Genomic DNA, 17,585 nt, shown 5'->3' with positions numbered 1-17,585 from the left:
GCCAAATGGTGTTGAATAGACTGGGCAGTCAGAGCAGGACAGTGCTGCCTTGGTGGCACTCACCTTCAGCAAGGGATGCCCTTAGCACATCTGATCTAAATGTTTGAGCTAAATGAGCTGTTCAGGGAGGCTCAAGTGGGAGAAGTGTTAAACACCTTCAACAGCCCTGCCAGTTAATGGTGGAAGCATTTTATTTTATGATTGCAGGAGGCTATTGAGCTGCTCTAGTAGGTACCTGAAGGGCAGGTGATTTTACCCAAATTGGATAATTTTGATCCATTTATGGCAAGAACAAAAGGGGATAAGTATGCCACTTACTTGTAGATTTGAGCCCACTATAAAGCATAAAGATGTCTCATATTTGTAAGTCTAACCGAGTTAGCATAAACCAAATCATTTGGACATTAGTTGGCAGTATTATGAAATAAAACACAAAAGTATTCTTTCCTTTTTTTTTTTTTTTTTGAGATGGAATCTCACTCTGTTGCCCAGGCTGGAGTGCAGTGGCATGATCTCGGCTAATTGCAGCCTCTGTCTCCCTTGTTCAAGCCCTTCTCCTGCCTTAGCCTCCCAAGTAGCTGGGATTACAGGCATGCGCCACCACACCCGGCTTGTGTTTTTAATAGAGATGGGGTCTCACCATGTTGGCCAGGCTGGTCTCAAACTCCTGACCTCAAATGATCCGCCTGCCTCGTCCTCCCAAAGTGCTGGGATTATAGGTGTGAGCCACCACGCCCAGCCCGAAAGTATTCTTTAACCTTCCCCTACGTACTGATTTTTTTTTTTTTACAATCCCATACTTCGCCATATAACTTTGAACGTGCACCCCATTGTATGTATGTGAATGTATTTATGAATTTATATACCTGTAAGAATAGACCCTATTCCTTATCCATAATTCAAAAATCCAAAAATATTCTGAAAACAGTTATAACTGTTTTGATGGCAAGACCTGAGCTGAACTGCTTTAGTATTTTTAGTTGCTTTTATACCAACTTGGTACATTTTTATTGCATTTAACATTCCTATGTAAGTTATTGCAGTATTAATGTTTGTGGCTTTTTCATGCTGAGGATGTGAGGTAATACATAGTATACATACTGTATCACCTTTCGAAAATCCAAAAAATTCTGAATTCTGAAACATATTGTCCACATCATAAAACTTGCACAGAAAAAAAATGAAATTAAAATAGAAGAAAAAATAAGACACTTTGGTATTCTGCTGGGCACTACTGGCTTGTCTGGCCCTTCCCATGTTGGAGACACTGCCCTAGATATTTGTCTTGTGGAACTGAATTTCTGCTGGCATATATCCTTATGCCTTTAAAATTTGCTAATCTAACCTGCCTTAACTCCTCTTGAAAAGCCCCTTTAGGTTCTTAGGAATTATTATAATTAAGTTAAGTAGATTCAAAGTAGTCAGGAAAGCTGTCTTACCCCTGATACCCTTGCAGTGTGTTGATTATGTAACAACCATTAAAAGACAAGTGACAGAAATGAGATGTATGTGTGAAGATTGGGGAGATTTTTGGCTTTGTAACACTAAATTTACTTTGTGTTAAGTACCATTATTATAGTGTTTATTCTTGGTAACAGTACCTCTCCTTTTTAATGTTTAGGGTTGATGCCTGCCTAGAGCTCTTAATTAGAACTGGACGGCTGCCAGAAGCTGCCTTCTTGGCCCGAACTTACTTACCCAGTCAGGTTTCAAGGTACAGACTTTTAATTTTAGGAAGAAATGTTTCCAATAAAAAGAGAGCACATTTACTTAGTCTCTCTTTGGTTCCATGATGTCTATAATAGGGTAGTGAAACTCTGGAGAGAGAATCTCTCAAAAGTCAATCAGAAAGCAGCAGAATCCCTTGCTGACCCAACAGAGTATGAAAACCTGTTCCCTGGATTAAAAGAAGCCTTTGTTGTTGAAGAATGGGTGAAGGAAACACATGCTGATCTGTGGCCAGCCAAACAATACCCACTTGTCACGGTGAGTGGCCAGGATGTCAAGCTTCATTTGTTGTAACTACAGGGTGGAAGTACATTCAGGACTTCAGATTATGAACTGCTATCTTCTTTTAAAATTAAGAGCTGATATCTGGGATTTAGGCCAAGTTCATAGGTAAATTATGATTTCAGAATATCTCATTTCATCATTGCTTTATTCTCTGATAGCCAAATGAAGAGAGAAATGTCATGGAAGAGGCAAAAGACTTTCAGCCCTCAAGATCTACAGCTCAACAGGTCAGTAGAGCACTTCATGTGATAAATTTGGCTGAGATGGTTCACTTTTTTTTTTTTTTTTTTTTGAGACAGAGTTTCGCTCCATTGCCCTGGCTGGAGTACAGTGGCGCGATCTAGGCTCACTGCAAGCTCTGCCTCCCGGGTTCACGCCATTCTCCTGCCTCAGCCTCCCGAGTAGCTGGGGTAATTACAGGTGCCCATCACCGGCCCGGCTAATTTTTTTTGTATTTTTAATAGAGACAGGGTTTCACTGCATTAGCCAGGATGGTCTCGATCTCCTGACCTCATGATCCACCCGCTTCAGCCTCCCAAAGTGCTGGGATTACAGGCGTGAGCCACTGCGCCCAGCTGAGATGGTTCACTTTAAACATCATCTCCCACTTCCTAATTCTGATCATCCTTTTCTTGGGGGAAAACTTGAAATTCCCGAGTAAATTCCCTTGTCTTCATACATATCTTCACTTGTGGTTTCAGGAACTTGATGGGAAACCTGCTTCTCCTATTCCAGTTATTGTGGCCTCCCACACAGCCAACAAAGAAGAAAAGGTAGGTCAGACATCATACTCAAACCTCCCTCTACCGCATCTTCCTCCCCATCAATATCTGGATGATACATAGGCCTCTGTGGTTTAAGTGACATAATCAGTTTCAGAGCAGGGGCTTTGAAATGGGAAGATGCTCTTTTTGACTATTAAGAAAATCTTAGTTCTCACTTTGAATCATGAACCCACGGATAACTTTCCTTTAACAGTACTGTAAAACTTAATTACCCTCTTCCTTTTGTCTGCAGAGTTTACTCGAACTAGAAGTAGATTTGGATAATTTGGAATTAGAAGATATTGACACAACAGATATCAATCTGGATGAAGATATTTTGGATGATTGACTGTAATGCTTTCCATTTACCTAACTAAACAGATCATTATTATATATAGGTATTGATTGCTACCCTGACCACAGTGCTTTGGACTATGAGAAACTTCTTAGATTTTTATATGTAAATGCTGTGGACCACTGGGAGCACAATGCCCACATCATCTTAAGAAGAGTTTATGTGCAGCATTTAAATCACTGTGTTTTCCTTGTTAACTAAAACAGACATGGGCTTTGATTTTTTTCATACTATTAGACCATATCTCATAAAACCTTTTTAATTAATGAAGGTACTTGTTTCCTTTCTCAATAATGAAAATAGGCTTCTAGTTTTAGAAGGCTGAGCCAAAACTACACCTTGCCTAGGGATCAGCCCCACTGTCTTTTCTTTGTATAACTAAATCTGCATTTTCAAATGTTGTCAATCACATTTTTCTTAGAGCTGAATATCCATGCTGTAATTCTCTAAACCCTTTTTCTTGACCTCATTGCATCATTCCACAGGTCTTGCCCCGATTTTATCTAGCAGCTACCCATTTCTGGAGTCAGGATGTGAAACCTCTGTTCCTCTGACCTCATTAAGCTGGGGGGGTCTGTCTAAATTAACATTTGCCCTATTTGGTAACACAAAAACACACCAGACTTTTTAACCGTACGCTCATCTAACATGATTTGAGAAATTCATAACCAGGCACTCAAATATCCTTGTAGCCTACGAAAAGTGAGTAGGGTAATAATTTTTGCTTTGTAGGGAGAACTACAAATTGATACCTTTTAATCTGGCCATTTTTTAACGTTTAGCTCAATATTAACAGAGAAATGTAGTCAGTATTTAGTAAAATAAATGTATTTTAAAAATATTTTTAGGAAGCTGCAGAATGGCGACTGAGTGCTTCTTGATAAGTTTGCAGTGTTAGTTCTATATAGGCTCCCTTCTGTGCTTCTGTTTTTGCATAGACCTGTTTAAATTAAAAAGAAAATTTTAAAACAACAGGACATATGCTATTTATAAAGTTTTTCAGTTTTAAGACATCATTAGCATTTCTGTAGTAGCAAAGAGTCCTACTTAAAAAGGTCTTTCAAATTTCAGTTTTTCCCCCGATTATACAATAATAAACACACATGGACAGAAAAACAATACCCAACACATTTCAAGCAATACTAATTCTAAACACCAGAAGTATCCAATTAAGACCCTGACATTGTATTAATATTAATACTTCCTTCGAGATCAAAACAAAAACCATTAGGTTAGAGAGAAATCTGGAGGCTAAGAGTTACCAAACTAACTTTTCACTTTAAAGAATATTTTCTCCAAAAACATTGTGCTTTATCAGGTTCATAAAGAAAATCAGTACTGTAGTTTCTCTCTACTCTTCCTAGGATGTCATCACAGGTCATTGTTTCCTTAGCTTTGCAGCATGCAAACAGTATTACTAGGATAGAAGCCAGTTCCACAAAACCACGTATATTCTGAGCATTAGAAGAGATGAAATTAATTATACAATCTCCTCCCCCCCCTTCCCTTCCTGAAAATATCATCTCAATTCTCAGCACTTACAGATGAATGTATATAAGCCCATGGTTTTGAGAGGTATGCAGCTCCAAAATGACAATACAGCTAAGGCTTGATGATATACAAGCATCACACTCTCCACTTCTTGACACATGCCCATTTCCCCCGATGTGATGTGGCCACACAAAGACAGGAAGCTGCTCTGGGGGACATGTGCTACTTGGTCCTCTACCCTGTCCTGTTGGTGGCTTGAACACCTCAGATGCAGCTCAGCCCTTCCAGTGCTCCAAAGAACAAAGGGGCTGCTCCCTGCACTGTCGAACTTCTCTGGACTCCAGCTGCTAGCACCGCATCACTCAACCTACTTTACTGCACTTTACCCCCCTCCCCTGTCTGTTTCTATTGTCCAGGCTGAAGAAATATGGGGACAAATCATACTGATGTTTTCAAGACCACAGATGTCCCATATTCACAAATCTGTTTAGTTACCATTAATTATGACCCAATTCTGAATTTTTCCCAGCTCAATTACCACCACAAAACAACCAATATGAAAAAAAAACTTTACCTTGATTAAATTTATTCCCTCAGCAGCCTGATCCTTGGCCCCTTGAGCCGACTGGCCTTCTGGATGGAGCAGGTGATACAGCTGGACCAAGTTGGTTGCATCATCGATTCTGAGAATGAAAGGGTTTAATGTTATCTAGGGGTTTTCTTCATTTGATTCACAGTCCTATAAAAGTGTGTGCCAACTTCAAACTAAATTATATTTCAGACTTTCCTCAGGCTGGGGGGATTGGGGAAGGACCTTCAGTTTTACAGTTTCAAAAGCATTTTCAGGAAAATTGACTAATTTAGGCCTCACACCAACTCCATGAGGCAGCTAGGGCAGGAGTCACTGCAGGAAGTGTCTAATTTATGAAAGTAAATATATTCCAAATGTGGCTATATTCTTTTTGGAAAAAGAGCACCATTTCTCACAGAAACAGCATTCCTAATGGTAGATAATTTCCAGGCCAGCTTACTTCACCAGCATGTAATAGTCTAATCCAACTCAAGAGGACAGAAACACAGCTTCATCCCACATAAGCAGGAGGGTGGTGGTCACAGGGATCTCAAAGTCACTTGCCTCTAAGTGACATTTGCTAACAGACAAATGCCTCTACAAAAGGCCCCCTAAGATTCCAAGGAAAGACTTTCAGGCCACCAGACTATTCACAGGAACGCATTAGTAAAATAGCATCCTAGTGAAGCAAATTTGAAATTATACACACACATCAGACAAAAAGGAAAATCGGGTTCTACATCAGCAATCTGTCTAACTTCAGCATCACACAACTACCTATGAAGAAGACAGAACAAGAATTCAGTTCTTCTGGTCTGTACTTCTCAGAAATGTATAAACAATTTTTATCAACATTAAAACTGTCCTAGCAAAACCAAACAATCACTATCTTTTCACACAGCTGACACTTTCCCACCATTTGCCATCTCATCGCTGGAGGGCACAGAAAAATGACACTCAAAATGCTTGTGCTTTTGAGGCTCTGCTATATACACTAAGTGAACTACTGGCTTCCAGTTGGGAATGGAGGGCTGAGGACACCCTAATTCAGTGCTTCCGCAGCTAGCACTCTTCAGCCTTCCCTGCGTTCCCCTTACCTGAGCTGGGGGATGAAGAGCAGGGTGACAGTGGGAGTAAGTACAGAATTCCTCAAGCCTTGGTAGCCTTAGAGAAATGCTCTGGGCTTATACTGAGGCTCATCTACCCTAAAGGCCATCTCTCAGGAAAACAGAGCTGTTGTATCGTAAAGCTTTTCAGGGGGAAAAAAATAAAAAATGTTCATCACAAATCTACTGTGCTTGTTATAATCTAACAAAGTCCACTAAATGTAGTAACGAAATGTCTCCCCAATAAAAAATTAAGATTCCCTTTGGAGCTTAGGCATGTGGCCTTATAAAGAGCTTAACTGGATTGCTACCTGTTGGTATGTTCAGGGCTTCATTAGGTTCATGCTTAAGTATAATGCCTGTGCCTCACAGAACAATTTAAATTTAGCTTAACACCCCACCCATACTTAAAGAGCAAATAAATTATATTTCAAAAAGATTTTAAAATAATCTCAATATAAAAACCAACAGTGGGAACTGAGTCTGGAATAAATGTGTGCAGAATCCTAATTCTTTTCTGAGCTCCATTCAGTAAGGATATGCACCCTCTACTGTCCAGCCTGTGATTTGCAGTAAGCTCACTCTTCTGTTCAGAATGACCACAGGAGGGCCTTTACCTAGGAATAGCAGGAAAAGCTAAGTAAGTACTCAAACTTCCCTCCCAGTAAGCATGAATTGCTTCAGATGTAAAGCTTACATGTGATGAGTAATACTATAATATCATACATTAATATATCCTAATAAAGAACTTTAATTTTCAAACATTTCTGCGTTGCTCTAATTTTTTGTAAGAACATACTGTTTTAATAATAAAACAATTTCAGAATGATTAAACTCAAGAAACTTTATAAGTGGAAAATTCATTCATAGGAGATAATATACATAAAGACAAGTCACTTGAGCATCCCCATCAGCACCAGCCCCCAATTATGGGGTATGAAGGTATATTTCTGTCCTCTGATTTTTATTACACTACATATGCTGGCGAAATGGGCTGGCCTGGAAATCATCATCATTAGGAATGTTGTTTCTATGAGAAATGATGCCCTTTTCCCAAGTATGGGCTGTATTTTATTCTGAAAATAAGTTCTGTGGAACTTTCAGTTCCACATGCCTTACCTTTGTGTATATGGTTTGTATTACATGTTAGGATACTCTGCGAGTCAAAAACTAACAGTCTAAAGGTGGCAGTAATCTCAAAACTGTCTTGTAGTTCAGACTTGAGTCCAGCAAGGGCTTTTTGTGGAAAGTTGACTTTCTTACTACAGCCATGCTGCTTCCTTGTCATTTTGGCCTTCCTAAATCAACTGATAGAAAGATGCTCAAAAACTATTTTCTCTTCAGTTTTATCACAAGTTGTATTATTTCCAGCTAGAAGCCTGGGAGCACACCAGCTTGATGCTAAAATACAACAGGTATTTTTTGTTTCATGCTACTCTGAAAAGAAGCTAACTTTTTCATGCCTTAAAAATCTTGCAAAAGCAAGGGATATCAAAAGTATTTTCATAAGTTAAAGGATGGTGTTTACTGAAAAGCCCTAGAAATAGTTCTACCAGAAAACAACCACAGAGCTTATTTCTACTTCTTTACATTTCCTATTTAATCCCCCTTTCGGTATCTGGAAAGTTCAGCAACCCAGGAGCATTGGTGAGCTCAGGATAAGTTAATATTGAGGGTTTACAGTACAGATCCAAAGCCACTTACTCTTTCAAGAGAAAGTAAGTGGCTTACTTACACTTTATATAAAAGCAAAAACTAGGAGAGCTAGGTTATACTAAAAGAACAAATCCATAAACTGAGGTAAGCAAGCACTAGACAGTACACTGTTATCACTGGAAAAATACCATAGCTTAAATACAGATGAACTGTTAGAGCAATAAGAATGATTCTTTCACTTACTAAGATCATACTTACAAATCTCTCTGAATCTGGTCAATCAGCAAACCATCAATCTTTTTATTATTTACAAAATACCACACCATTCCACCAAAGTATCTTGTTGAACGTAAAAGGTCATATTTTCCACGTTTATCTATATCTTCATAGGTCTTGTGATGAACCTATCCACATATAATGCAACTCTTCAGAAACATGAAAATAAGAAGTATGCAGCATTATTCAACGTACACTGATTAGCATGAGTGCTGCCCAAGCAAGTAAAACCAGGTCTACTTACAGTTGCCTCCATATCATTAACCAATTGGTATGATTTAAACCATTCCTAGTACAACCCACCTTAGGTGGGAAGGAGGATTCTATTAAGAAAGAATTTTGGCCAGGCACAGTGGCTCATGCCTATAATCCCAACACTTTGGGAAGCTGAGGTGGGAGGACTGCTTGAGCAGTCCTCATCTCTAGGAAAATTTTTTTAAAAATTAGCTGGGCATGGTAGGCCACAGAATAAGACCCTGTCTTTAAAAAAATAAAAAGAGAAGAATTTGCCTAAATGACAGCAAGTCTGTGCCTTCTCCACTGTAGAAGTATGTGGCAGCCTGAAGCAAAATACCAAACATTTATAGCCATATTAAGTACTTTTTGGCAGGCCAACTACAATTTATTAAGCACCGACTATGCATATAGAGACCACTGGAAATAATGTAGCACCCACTTCTTGGTCACTATGGGAGAAAAGAAATCAAGTATTTTTTCACTACTCTCCCTTTCTCCTATCCCTCCCCCCATCAACTACCCTATTCTACCAGCTAGCCCATTCCATCTTATTAACTAAAAGCCCTTCAGTCCTCCTTCCAGATTGATCTTCCTGAATGAAGGTTCTGATGGGGGCATTCCTCTGTTCAAAAGGCTTTCAAAGGTCTGCTGACTGAATTCCAGATTCCTCAGCCTAGCATCTGAGGTCACCTATGATGTGGCTACATCCACCTTCCTAACTTAATCTTTAATCACTCCCCTACATATACATGGCATATATAAGCAAACCAGATCACTGGCCGTTTCTCAAGCCTCCTTTTTTCCTGCCTGTTGCTTAGTGTTCTCTCTACCTGAAACACCTCACCCAGCTCCACCTGCCACAACATTTCCTGCACTTCTAGAACCCTCCTTAACACCCCTATGAAGGCTTTCTTCAAAGAATTTGTAATCTTCTCTTAGTGTCTAGCATTTTAGGCCTGAGGAGATAATTATTTGTATACTTACTAGCACCTTTCCCCACAGCCATATCCGGACTGCTGGCTTTGGCACAGCATACTCTATCCTAGTTGGTGGCATCACCTATACTACCCAAGATAATACCTTACACATAGAAGGTACTAATGAATACTTACTGAGCTGTAAGACAAACACACTCTACTTCGGCAAAATTTTAGTAAATAATTTGATTCCTATATGGTAAACTGAAAAGAGAATAGGCTTTGTCATCAAACTTGGGTCCTAACCCTACCACTTAGTAGCTCTGCAACTTTCAGCAAGCTACTTAACTCTACAAGCTTAAATTCCCTCATCTTTAATCAAGGGTTGTTGTGATTATAAAATATATATCTCACACACATCTGTACTCAATAGATTTTCAGGTATTTCTCTTCCCTTTCCCCTGTATCAAAACTTACAACGAAATTCATTGAGCTAGATTAAAAATCTTACTCATAACCATACTTAAGCCTATATTTTAGAAACTAAAATATACTCACCTTGATATACTCTGTGGAATCTGGCTCAAACTGGGCAAAGCAGAGATTGAGGACATCAACATGCCTGTCCTGGCTATACATAGTCTAAAACCACACAGCAGAGTTAGCATCACATGAGAACACTCAAGTTCAGCACCAGTCCTGATGTCATGACAGGCCTGCCCACCCACAAACTGGCCACTCTGTGCTCCTCAAGAAGCATAAAGAAATAACACAGGCTTTGTAATTGTCACACCTAGATTCAAATTCCAGCTAAGCCAATTATGAGAGAACCCTAGTACAACCCATCTTGGGTGGTAAGGAGGATTCTATTAAAAAAGAAGTCGGCCAGGCGTGGTGGCTCACGCCTGTAATCCCAGCACTTTGGGAGTCGGATTGTGGGGGTGGGGGGGTGCGAATCCCGAGGTCAGGAGTTCAAGACCAGCCTGGCCAACATGGTGAAACCCCGTCTCTACTAAAAATACAAAAATTAGCCAAGCGTGGTGGCGGGCGCCTGTAATCCCAGCTACTCATGAGGCTGAGGCAGAAGAATCACTTGAAACCAGAAGGTGGAGGTTGCAGTGAGCTGAGATCCCGCCACTGCACTTCAGCCTGGGCAAAAGGAGCGAAACTCCATTTCAAAAAAAAAAAAAGTCAAGTTATCATTAGAAATGTTTATCTGGATCAAGGCACAAAGCCAACTGGTTCTAAAAATAAATCATCACCACTGGCTCTAAAACATAAAACCTAAGTCACCTTACCCTAAGATTTTCTTCCTTGAAAATTATTGGTGTCAAAATTTTACGACCTTCTTTTGGGAAATAAACTTGTATCATTCGGTCCCGTTCTTCCCAAGAGGCTTTGCGTAGTGTGCCACTTGGTTCTCTGACGACAATAAAACGCTCCTAAAATAGAAAAACATAATCAAGGATGCGTTTGTGAGTACGTATTTTTAGTTCCTGTGTCCCACTAAGGCCATTATAAGAATAATTTGCAATCAACAATATAAAATGCAATCATGCATATGAGATCAATGATAATTTTAAACCTCAAAGACTTGGCAAGGTTTGATATTTCCTTCACTAATCACTGCTGTGCATCTGACAATCAGAAATCTAAAATGAAAGTATTCAGTAAGTACCAACTATGGTGCTAACGTGAGTTCGATACGAAAAAAGCTGAGATTCATCTATATCCATTTTAGAGGAAAGAAGTGCTATGACCTTTCCAAACTTTCATTTCTCTATCCCAAAGTCTCATCTAAACAGATTTTACTACTTTATGATCTATGTTTAAAGTCCTTGGGATAAAAGGAACAAACCCAAGAATGAGGAGTCTTACTTCTACACTTTTATGATTTCTCATATTGGCATTAGACATAAACATGTCTGAGAGGCTGTCTGGTCCAACTGTCTCTGGTCACTTCGATCTTCCAACTGCCAACTCCCAGGCCATGGGATCACTTCCTCCTCTAAATTCTACCTACTTTTTATACCATTCAACTGGAAATTTACCCCGGACAAGATTTTTGGCATCCCTCAGATATTGTTATATAACTGGAAAAGGGCAGGAAATGTGGATTATAATTTTTTGCAATACCAGGAGTGGCATACATGGAGCTTTGCACATTGCTGATAATTGATACACACCTGATTAATGTATAAATTAACCAAACAGTACTGACTCTCAACTTTTCAGAGGTGTAGGAGTCTCTAAATGTGTTCTGAAGATAACATAGTTAAAACTTCCATCAACACTGCCAATCGAAAAAAAAAAAAGCACATGCCAACATAATACAATTTTTCCTCAGAAGGATTTTGGTAATTTGAGAAACCTGAATTCCAAGTTCCTTTCTCCTTTTCAAGTTATAAAATGCTTCCCAACCAACCTGCATAGCACTGCAAACATATATTAAAGCATCACAAAACAAAAACTGTAATTAAAATTGAAACTCTGTGACTCATGTTCATTATGTCAAATATACAGATGGCTGGTGTTGAACATAGCTCAAATCGTTTTCTAACCATAATCATGTATAATAAAAGATTAATATGGAGTGAACCTTCTCCCAAACTCAGCATTCTATAGTGTTCTAATGTATTCTGTGGGCTGAATTGTAAACTATTCTCTTTTTATTCTTTACTTGCAAAGGCTCAAATACAAAGCTTACGTATTTCTAAAATGCCACAGTGTTCTTTTAAATTTGCAATCAAGTAAAGAGGAGCCAGAGAATAACAATCACAACAGAAGAAGTGGTGATGCCTGAAAATTATCTGAGAAACATCTGTCATTCTTACTGAAAATTCTGGAAAGCGAAAATCCTTTATGATGTCTGAGTTTCTTGGCATCATCAAGGAATTTATAAGACAGAAACATTCTATCTTCTCAAAAAGCTTCAGCTAAAGAAATCCATCTAACTTAGGCAAAAAGAGTCTCCTGCTTCCATTGCCTTGTAGATTTTTGTCCATTTGTGGTTTGGGATGGGTTTCTGCCTGTATCTGTGTACCCCTTGTTCTGCCTCAGCACATCTGGAATCTGGAAAATACTGTGCCTATTATCTGCTGAGAAATGGTAACATCATGATGTGGGGCTGGTCTGCATTTCTCATCCCTCATATAGTATATCTTCCAGAAGGGTCTCACCCAGTCAGAGGAAATCTGGTTTGGATGCATCAGAGACAGCCAGGTCACATCATCTCTCAAGCCCTTCTCCACATGGTATTTCAAAGAAAGATCATTTTGCAATTAGACATATACTCACCCGGTGTGGTATGCTATATGATATATCAGTAAACACATATTTGGTTGTTTCTGTTCCTTCCAAAATCTTATCTTCAGCTAACACATCATTTATTGGTACTCGCTCTTCCAGAACTGGTGGCATTTTTAATCGTACTTTAGCTGCCTCAACTGCCTGTCTTGTAGCCTAATGAAAGAAAATATTTATTAAGGAAAGCCACAAGGTTACATAATATAAGGATCATCTGACAAAAGCAGATACTAATAAAAAATGCAAAAACCTGCAAAGAAAAGAAGGTGTAGCCACAAATCAGTGAGTAAAAAGCCAAACCTGGACTTGTGAGCCCTGGCCTTTGCCTCTGCGATGTGGCTGAGACCACCAGCTATAGACTCAACCATTATCAAAACCACAAAGGCATGCTCTGAGACAAAGCCAGGCTAAAAATGCTGCTTGAAACAGAATAAAAGAATGCAGTTTTGGGGTGCTTACTATGTGCCAGATAGTGTTCAAATAGTCTAAATGTATTTGGCTGATTTAATGGCCTCAATTACCCTATGAGTTAGGTGCAATTGTTATCATCTCCATTTTACAGAAGAAAAAACAGAGGCATACAGATGTTAAGTAAATTGCTAGAAAATTGCAACACTGGTATTTGAACCTAGACAACCCAACTTCAAAGCCCATTCTCTTAACCATTGACTACATTGCTTCATGCCATACTGTTAAAAGCAGTTACCTCTAGGAGGTGAAAAGAGGGACTTTTACTGTTCATGTAATCTACCACTGGAGAGAGATATATATATTTTGCTGACTATAAATTACTTTTGAATCAGAAAGACGAGTATTAATGCTTTACGTATTCATACATCAAAGTGTTTTCCACGCAGCACTCAGTACCCATGGTACTGAGGAGGACACTGGTGCCTGGAAAACATGCTGTTTCCATGCAGGATCTCACAATCTCCCCAAAGCTTCAGCCCCAAGGCAGATCACAGTAGATGTTTCTCCAGGAAGGAAGCTGGAGCAGGCAGAAAAAAGGAGGGGTGCTCAGGCTGCCTTGAGAGGAGAGAGGATACTCTCTGAACACCCAGACCTGATCCATATGCCCTAGTCTGCTCAATTCCAGCCATGCTCCCTGCCCCTCTCTGGCAGCCTACTCACATTTCTTTTCTCAGTTCTATGCCTGGTATTACCTTTCACTAGTGCCTATGGAAGAATAGCTATAAGCATCTGGAGGGGCCTCTAGAAATGTGTTTAAACCCTTAAAGAAAGGTATTCTAACAATATTCCTGCATTCACGTACCTCTTCCAACTGTGCCTGAGTCATTAGCTTATAGGTTGGTGGCTTCAGTTCTTGTATAGCTGGCTTAAAAGTCTTCTGCAAGTTCAAGCCTGTCATTTTCGTGAGTATGCTTTGAACTTCCTCATCCATAAATGTAGGTTTCTTGGTCTCTGGGCTACCAGATTCTGCTAAAATGGACTTTAGTAAATAAGAAGCTGACAAAAATGACAAGCTAACAAGACCTCTATATAGAAAAGTCAGTTAACAATAAAAAGCATTAGCACAATGTCTACCTTGGCACTGCAAAATGCTAATACCTATGAGATGCATTCATTCATTTCTTCATTTAAGATTTACTGAGCATTCATTATGATGAGGAGATAGGCTCGGTCTCTGCCAAAAGGACAGACTACTAGAGGAAGTAACAGTAATAAAGTAATTAATGTAATAACTGTAATGGTTGCTGCCACTTACAGAGTTGTCTCCTACATGGCAGGTATAACACACATTTTCAGGAATGCTTATAACCACTCACAAAATAGGTACTGATAAACCCAATTTTATAAATGAGGATGCTGAAGCCTATCCAAAGACAACTAGCTATTAAGTGATAGAGTCAAAATTTAAACCAAGGTTTGTCTGGTTCTGGATCCTAGATGGTTTCCAATTTATCATAGCGCTCCTCGGTATAAGTGGGAGGTGTGGGGAGACATAATGTGAGAGGTATGGTATACAGGAGAGGTACGGGGCTTGGGTGATTGCAGAGGAAGAAACTAAGCATAGCCTGGACTAGGGATGGGCATGACAGGGTCAAAGAAAGCGTCCCAAGAGCCTCATCACAGCAGAGAAAAAAGGGAGGGAAAGTCTAGGCTAAGAGATTGCAGCTAGGAAAGAGGCTTGGTTCACTGGACATGATACTGAAGAGGCCGTGTGTTATCATGGAAGAGCCTTTGACATAAGCAGAGAATCAAATCTTAGCTCAGCCTGATGCAGTTTGCTTATTGCTTTGCCTAACTTCTACTTCCATTTCCATTAGCAAAAAAGAAAGAAAAAGCCATTTGTTCCTAGTCACCTCTTCTTCTCCTATAAATGTTGGTATCCCTACAGATTCTGAACGATGTCCTTTTCTCCCTTCTCAGATTCTTACTCGATGATTTCTCCTATCCTGCCATGACTTCAATTACCTTTATATGCCAGAAACTCTAAAATCTGAATCTCCTGCCAAGATCACCTTTCATCCAATTACTCAACCTCTCTCATGTACTTGAATACTGCCAAGTCAGAACCCATCCACCTTCCCTTGTCTCAAACCTGCATTTTCTGTTCCCTATCTCAGCATCATCCAGTAGGCCATACAGGCCAGAAATCTTACAGCCATTCCTAAATTCTCCCTGATCCTCCAGATCTAGCCAATAGCAGTAGTAATAACAACAACAGTAATCAAATAGCTGTAGTAATAATAACAGTAATTATAAGAGCTACCATTTATTAGCTATTTACTACATGCCAATACTGACTGAGCTAAGTACTTTACACATTCAGCCTATTTAATACTCACAACAACCCATGAGGTAAACACGAAGATTATCCCAATTTTACCAAAAAAAAAAAAGAAAAAAAAAAAAAAACACCACTGGCAGAGAACATACTGATTGTTTGCCTTCATAAATCTCATTTTAATCCTCCATTTCCCACTGCCACTACTCTAGTCAAGGCTATCCTCATCTCTTGCATCAGCCTCCCTTTCTCCATTCTGGCCCCACTACAGATCATTCTCCACCGAGCAACCAGAGTAATCTCTTTAAAATGTAATCAAGATTACTCCCAAGCTTAAAATTCACGAATGGCTTCCAACCTCATTTAGAAAAAAAGTTAAGGTGGTCTGCTTACTTACACTATGTCTGTCACTAAGTGATGTGCTCTATGAAGACCAGACCTTGTCTTATATTCATCTCTGGCACCCAGGGTTCCTCAGGGTATCCAGCACACAGCAAGTGCTCAGCACTACTCTCTCCTCAGTCTCACCCATTCACTCACCTTTAGTTACCATTTTTACTCCGATGTTCCTCACTTTATATTTAACTGCATACTGAACAGTTGACTCTTGCAGTCACCTCAAATTTAATGTGTCCCAAATAGGTTTAATTCCGCCTCCTTTCCCATCTCCTGATCTCATCTACTCCTGCACTACCCCCGCCCCCAAAATAACGGTTCCAACAATTAATTAATCTTCTTCATCTTGGTGTAAATGGGTCAACCCTCTATTCCAGTCAGAAACTTAAGAAACAATCTTAATTTGTCCCTTTAAACTCATACCCAAAGCCTTAATCAAGCCTTATCAATCCTATCTCCAAAATGGGTTCCCAAATATCTGTGCTCAGTCTCATTTCTGGACATCTGCTACTGTCCCTATGCTTGAGAAGCTTCTTGCTTTCTCCTTAGCATGGCTAACCAGATCTCAGCTTTAGTCATATTTGCCAGGAACCCTTCCCTGACCTTCCAATCCAGTTTGAGTGCCTCTCCCGTGTGCGTCCCCTATAACAACCCAGGTCACACTGCACTGCCAATTCCCCATGGACATGAGTTCCCACAGGGAAATTTCTGTGTCAGTCTTAGTTTGCTATATCCTACAGAGCTTAGCACAGTGCTCTGCAAGGAGCGGAACTCAGGCACTGTAGCTGAGTGAGTGAACGAATGAACAGATATGCAGGTGATGACAAACTCTACAGGTACAGAAGGAAGACAGCTGAATCTGAGGAAGCGCTAGGATACGTGTCGCGGGGGCTATCGCGTGGTTTTCGCCTGCCAGAAACAGGATCTACGTCTCCCAGAAGAACGCCCCAGCGAAAGTCCGGAAGGTCACTTACCGGCCTCGGAGCTGAACCGGCGGCGTGGCAGCCCCATCTCGAAAGAGCAAGGTAGCGGTTGGAGCAGGCCACTGTGCCAGGGCTGGATTCGAGCCCGGAAACGGACCCGTTCCACGCCCGGAGAACTCCTCAAGAGGCTCCACAGCAATACAGTTGTTCTGAGGGGCGCCATGATTCAGAGGCCACTTGCGCCGGAAGTGGTTGGGAGGGATTTCCGAGTCACGCCCAGTTCTTGCAGCACTCTGGGAAATGTAGTCTAGTTAAAGACGGAAAGGGCCGGAAGTCTTCCGGGCCCTCATAGATTGTTTCTTCTAAACTACTTATTCACAAGTAGACGGTGTTTATGTCCTTCCCTATGCATAAAGTTAAAACTTACACCTTTTTCCCTATATGCTCTTTTTCCTACCCGTTTCCATCGTTCTAAATAACAAATTTCCGGCCAGGCGCCTGTAATCCCAGCAGTTTGGGAGGCCAAGGCGGGCGGATCACCTGGGGTCAGGAGTTCGAGATCAGCCTGGCCAACATGGTGAAACCCCCGTCTCTACTAAAAATATAAAAATTAGCCAAGCATGGTGGCGGGCGCCTGTACCAGGAGAATCGCTTGAACCCAGGAGGCAAAGGTTGCATTGAGCCAAGATCGTGCCATTGCACTCCAGCCTGAGCAACAAAGCAAGACTCCATCTCAAATAAACAAACAAACAAACACTCTAGCCTGGGTGACAGAGTGAGACTCTGTCTCAAATAAATACATAATTTATGTATTCCACTTCCTGC

General features: G+C 40.3%; 2 protein-coding genes across 4 annotated transcripts in view; one reads left to right on the top strand and one right to left on the bottom strand.

Annotated features, from left to right (window-relative positions):
- The window catches only part of COPB2 (COPI coat complex subunit beta 2), a 31,985-nt gene extending 28,583 nt beyond the window's left edge, over nt 1-3,402 (top strand). The window contains exons 18-22 of one of the 2 annotated variants that reach the window (XM_016939945.4): nt 1,622-1,714; nt 1,806-1,986; nt 2,172-2,240; nt 2,715-2,786; nt 3,031-3,402. In XM_016939945.4, the coding sequence (XP_016795434.1) occupies nt 1,622-1,714; nt 1,806-1,986; nt 2,172-2,240; nt 2,715-2,786; nt 3,031-3,126 (511 nt within the window). In that variant the 3' untranslated portion in view covers nt 3,127-3,402. 2 annotated transcript variants of the gene reach the window in all.
- A 542-nt stretch (nt 3,403-3,944) lies between these two features.
- Nucleotides 3,945-17,018, bottom strand: MRPS22 (mitochondrial ribosomal protein S22). 2 transcript variants are annotated; one of them, XM_016942051.4, is made up of 8 exons: nt 16,812-17,018; nt 13,966-14,132; nt 12,684-12,848; nt 10,685-10,828; nt 9,945-10,028; nt 8,215-8,360; nt 5,198-5,306; nt 3,945-4,072 (listed from the first exon to the last, which is right to left on the bottom strand). In XM_016942051.4, the coding sequence occupies exons 1-8, from the start codon at nt 16,981-16,983 to the stop codon at nt 3,977-3,979; spliced, it is 1,083 nt and encodes a 360-aa protein (XP_016797540.1). In that variant the 5' UTR covers nt 16,984-17,018; the 3' UTR covers nt 3,945-3,976. The 2 variants fall into 2 exon arrangements, with proteins under 2 accessions (XP_016797540.1, XP_016797541.1); XM_016942052.3 differs by having other exon boundaries at nt 13,966-14,129; nt 16,812-17,015.
- Nucleotides 17,019-17,585: the final 567 nt, after the last annotated feature.

The sequence above is a fragment of the Pan troglodytes genome, chromosome 2, assembly GCF_028858775.2.
Source record: "Pan troglodytes isolate AG18354 chromosome 2, NHGRI_mPanTro3-v2.0_pri, whole genome shotgun sequence".
NCBI lineage: Eukaryota > Metazoa > Chordata > Mammalia > Primates > Hominidae > Pan > Pan troglodytes.
Note: the sequence above shows the minus strand (reverse complement) of the source record. Positions and strands in the feature narration are given on the sequence as shown.

Coding starts and splice junctions, on each gene's coding strand:
- MRPS22 (XM_016942051.4), bottom strand. CDS start 16,983: ATGGCGCCCCTCAGAACAACTGTATTGCTGTGGAGCCTCTTGAGGAGT. Junction 10,829..12,683: donor CATATAGCATACCACACCGG/GTGAGTATATGT, acceptor TTTCTATTTTAG/GAGCGTTTTATTGTCGTCAG. Junction 4,073..5,197: donor AGGGAATAAATTTAATCAAG/GTAAAGTTTTTT, acceptor TAATTTAAACAG/GTCTATGCAAAAACAGAAGC.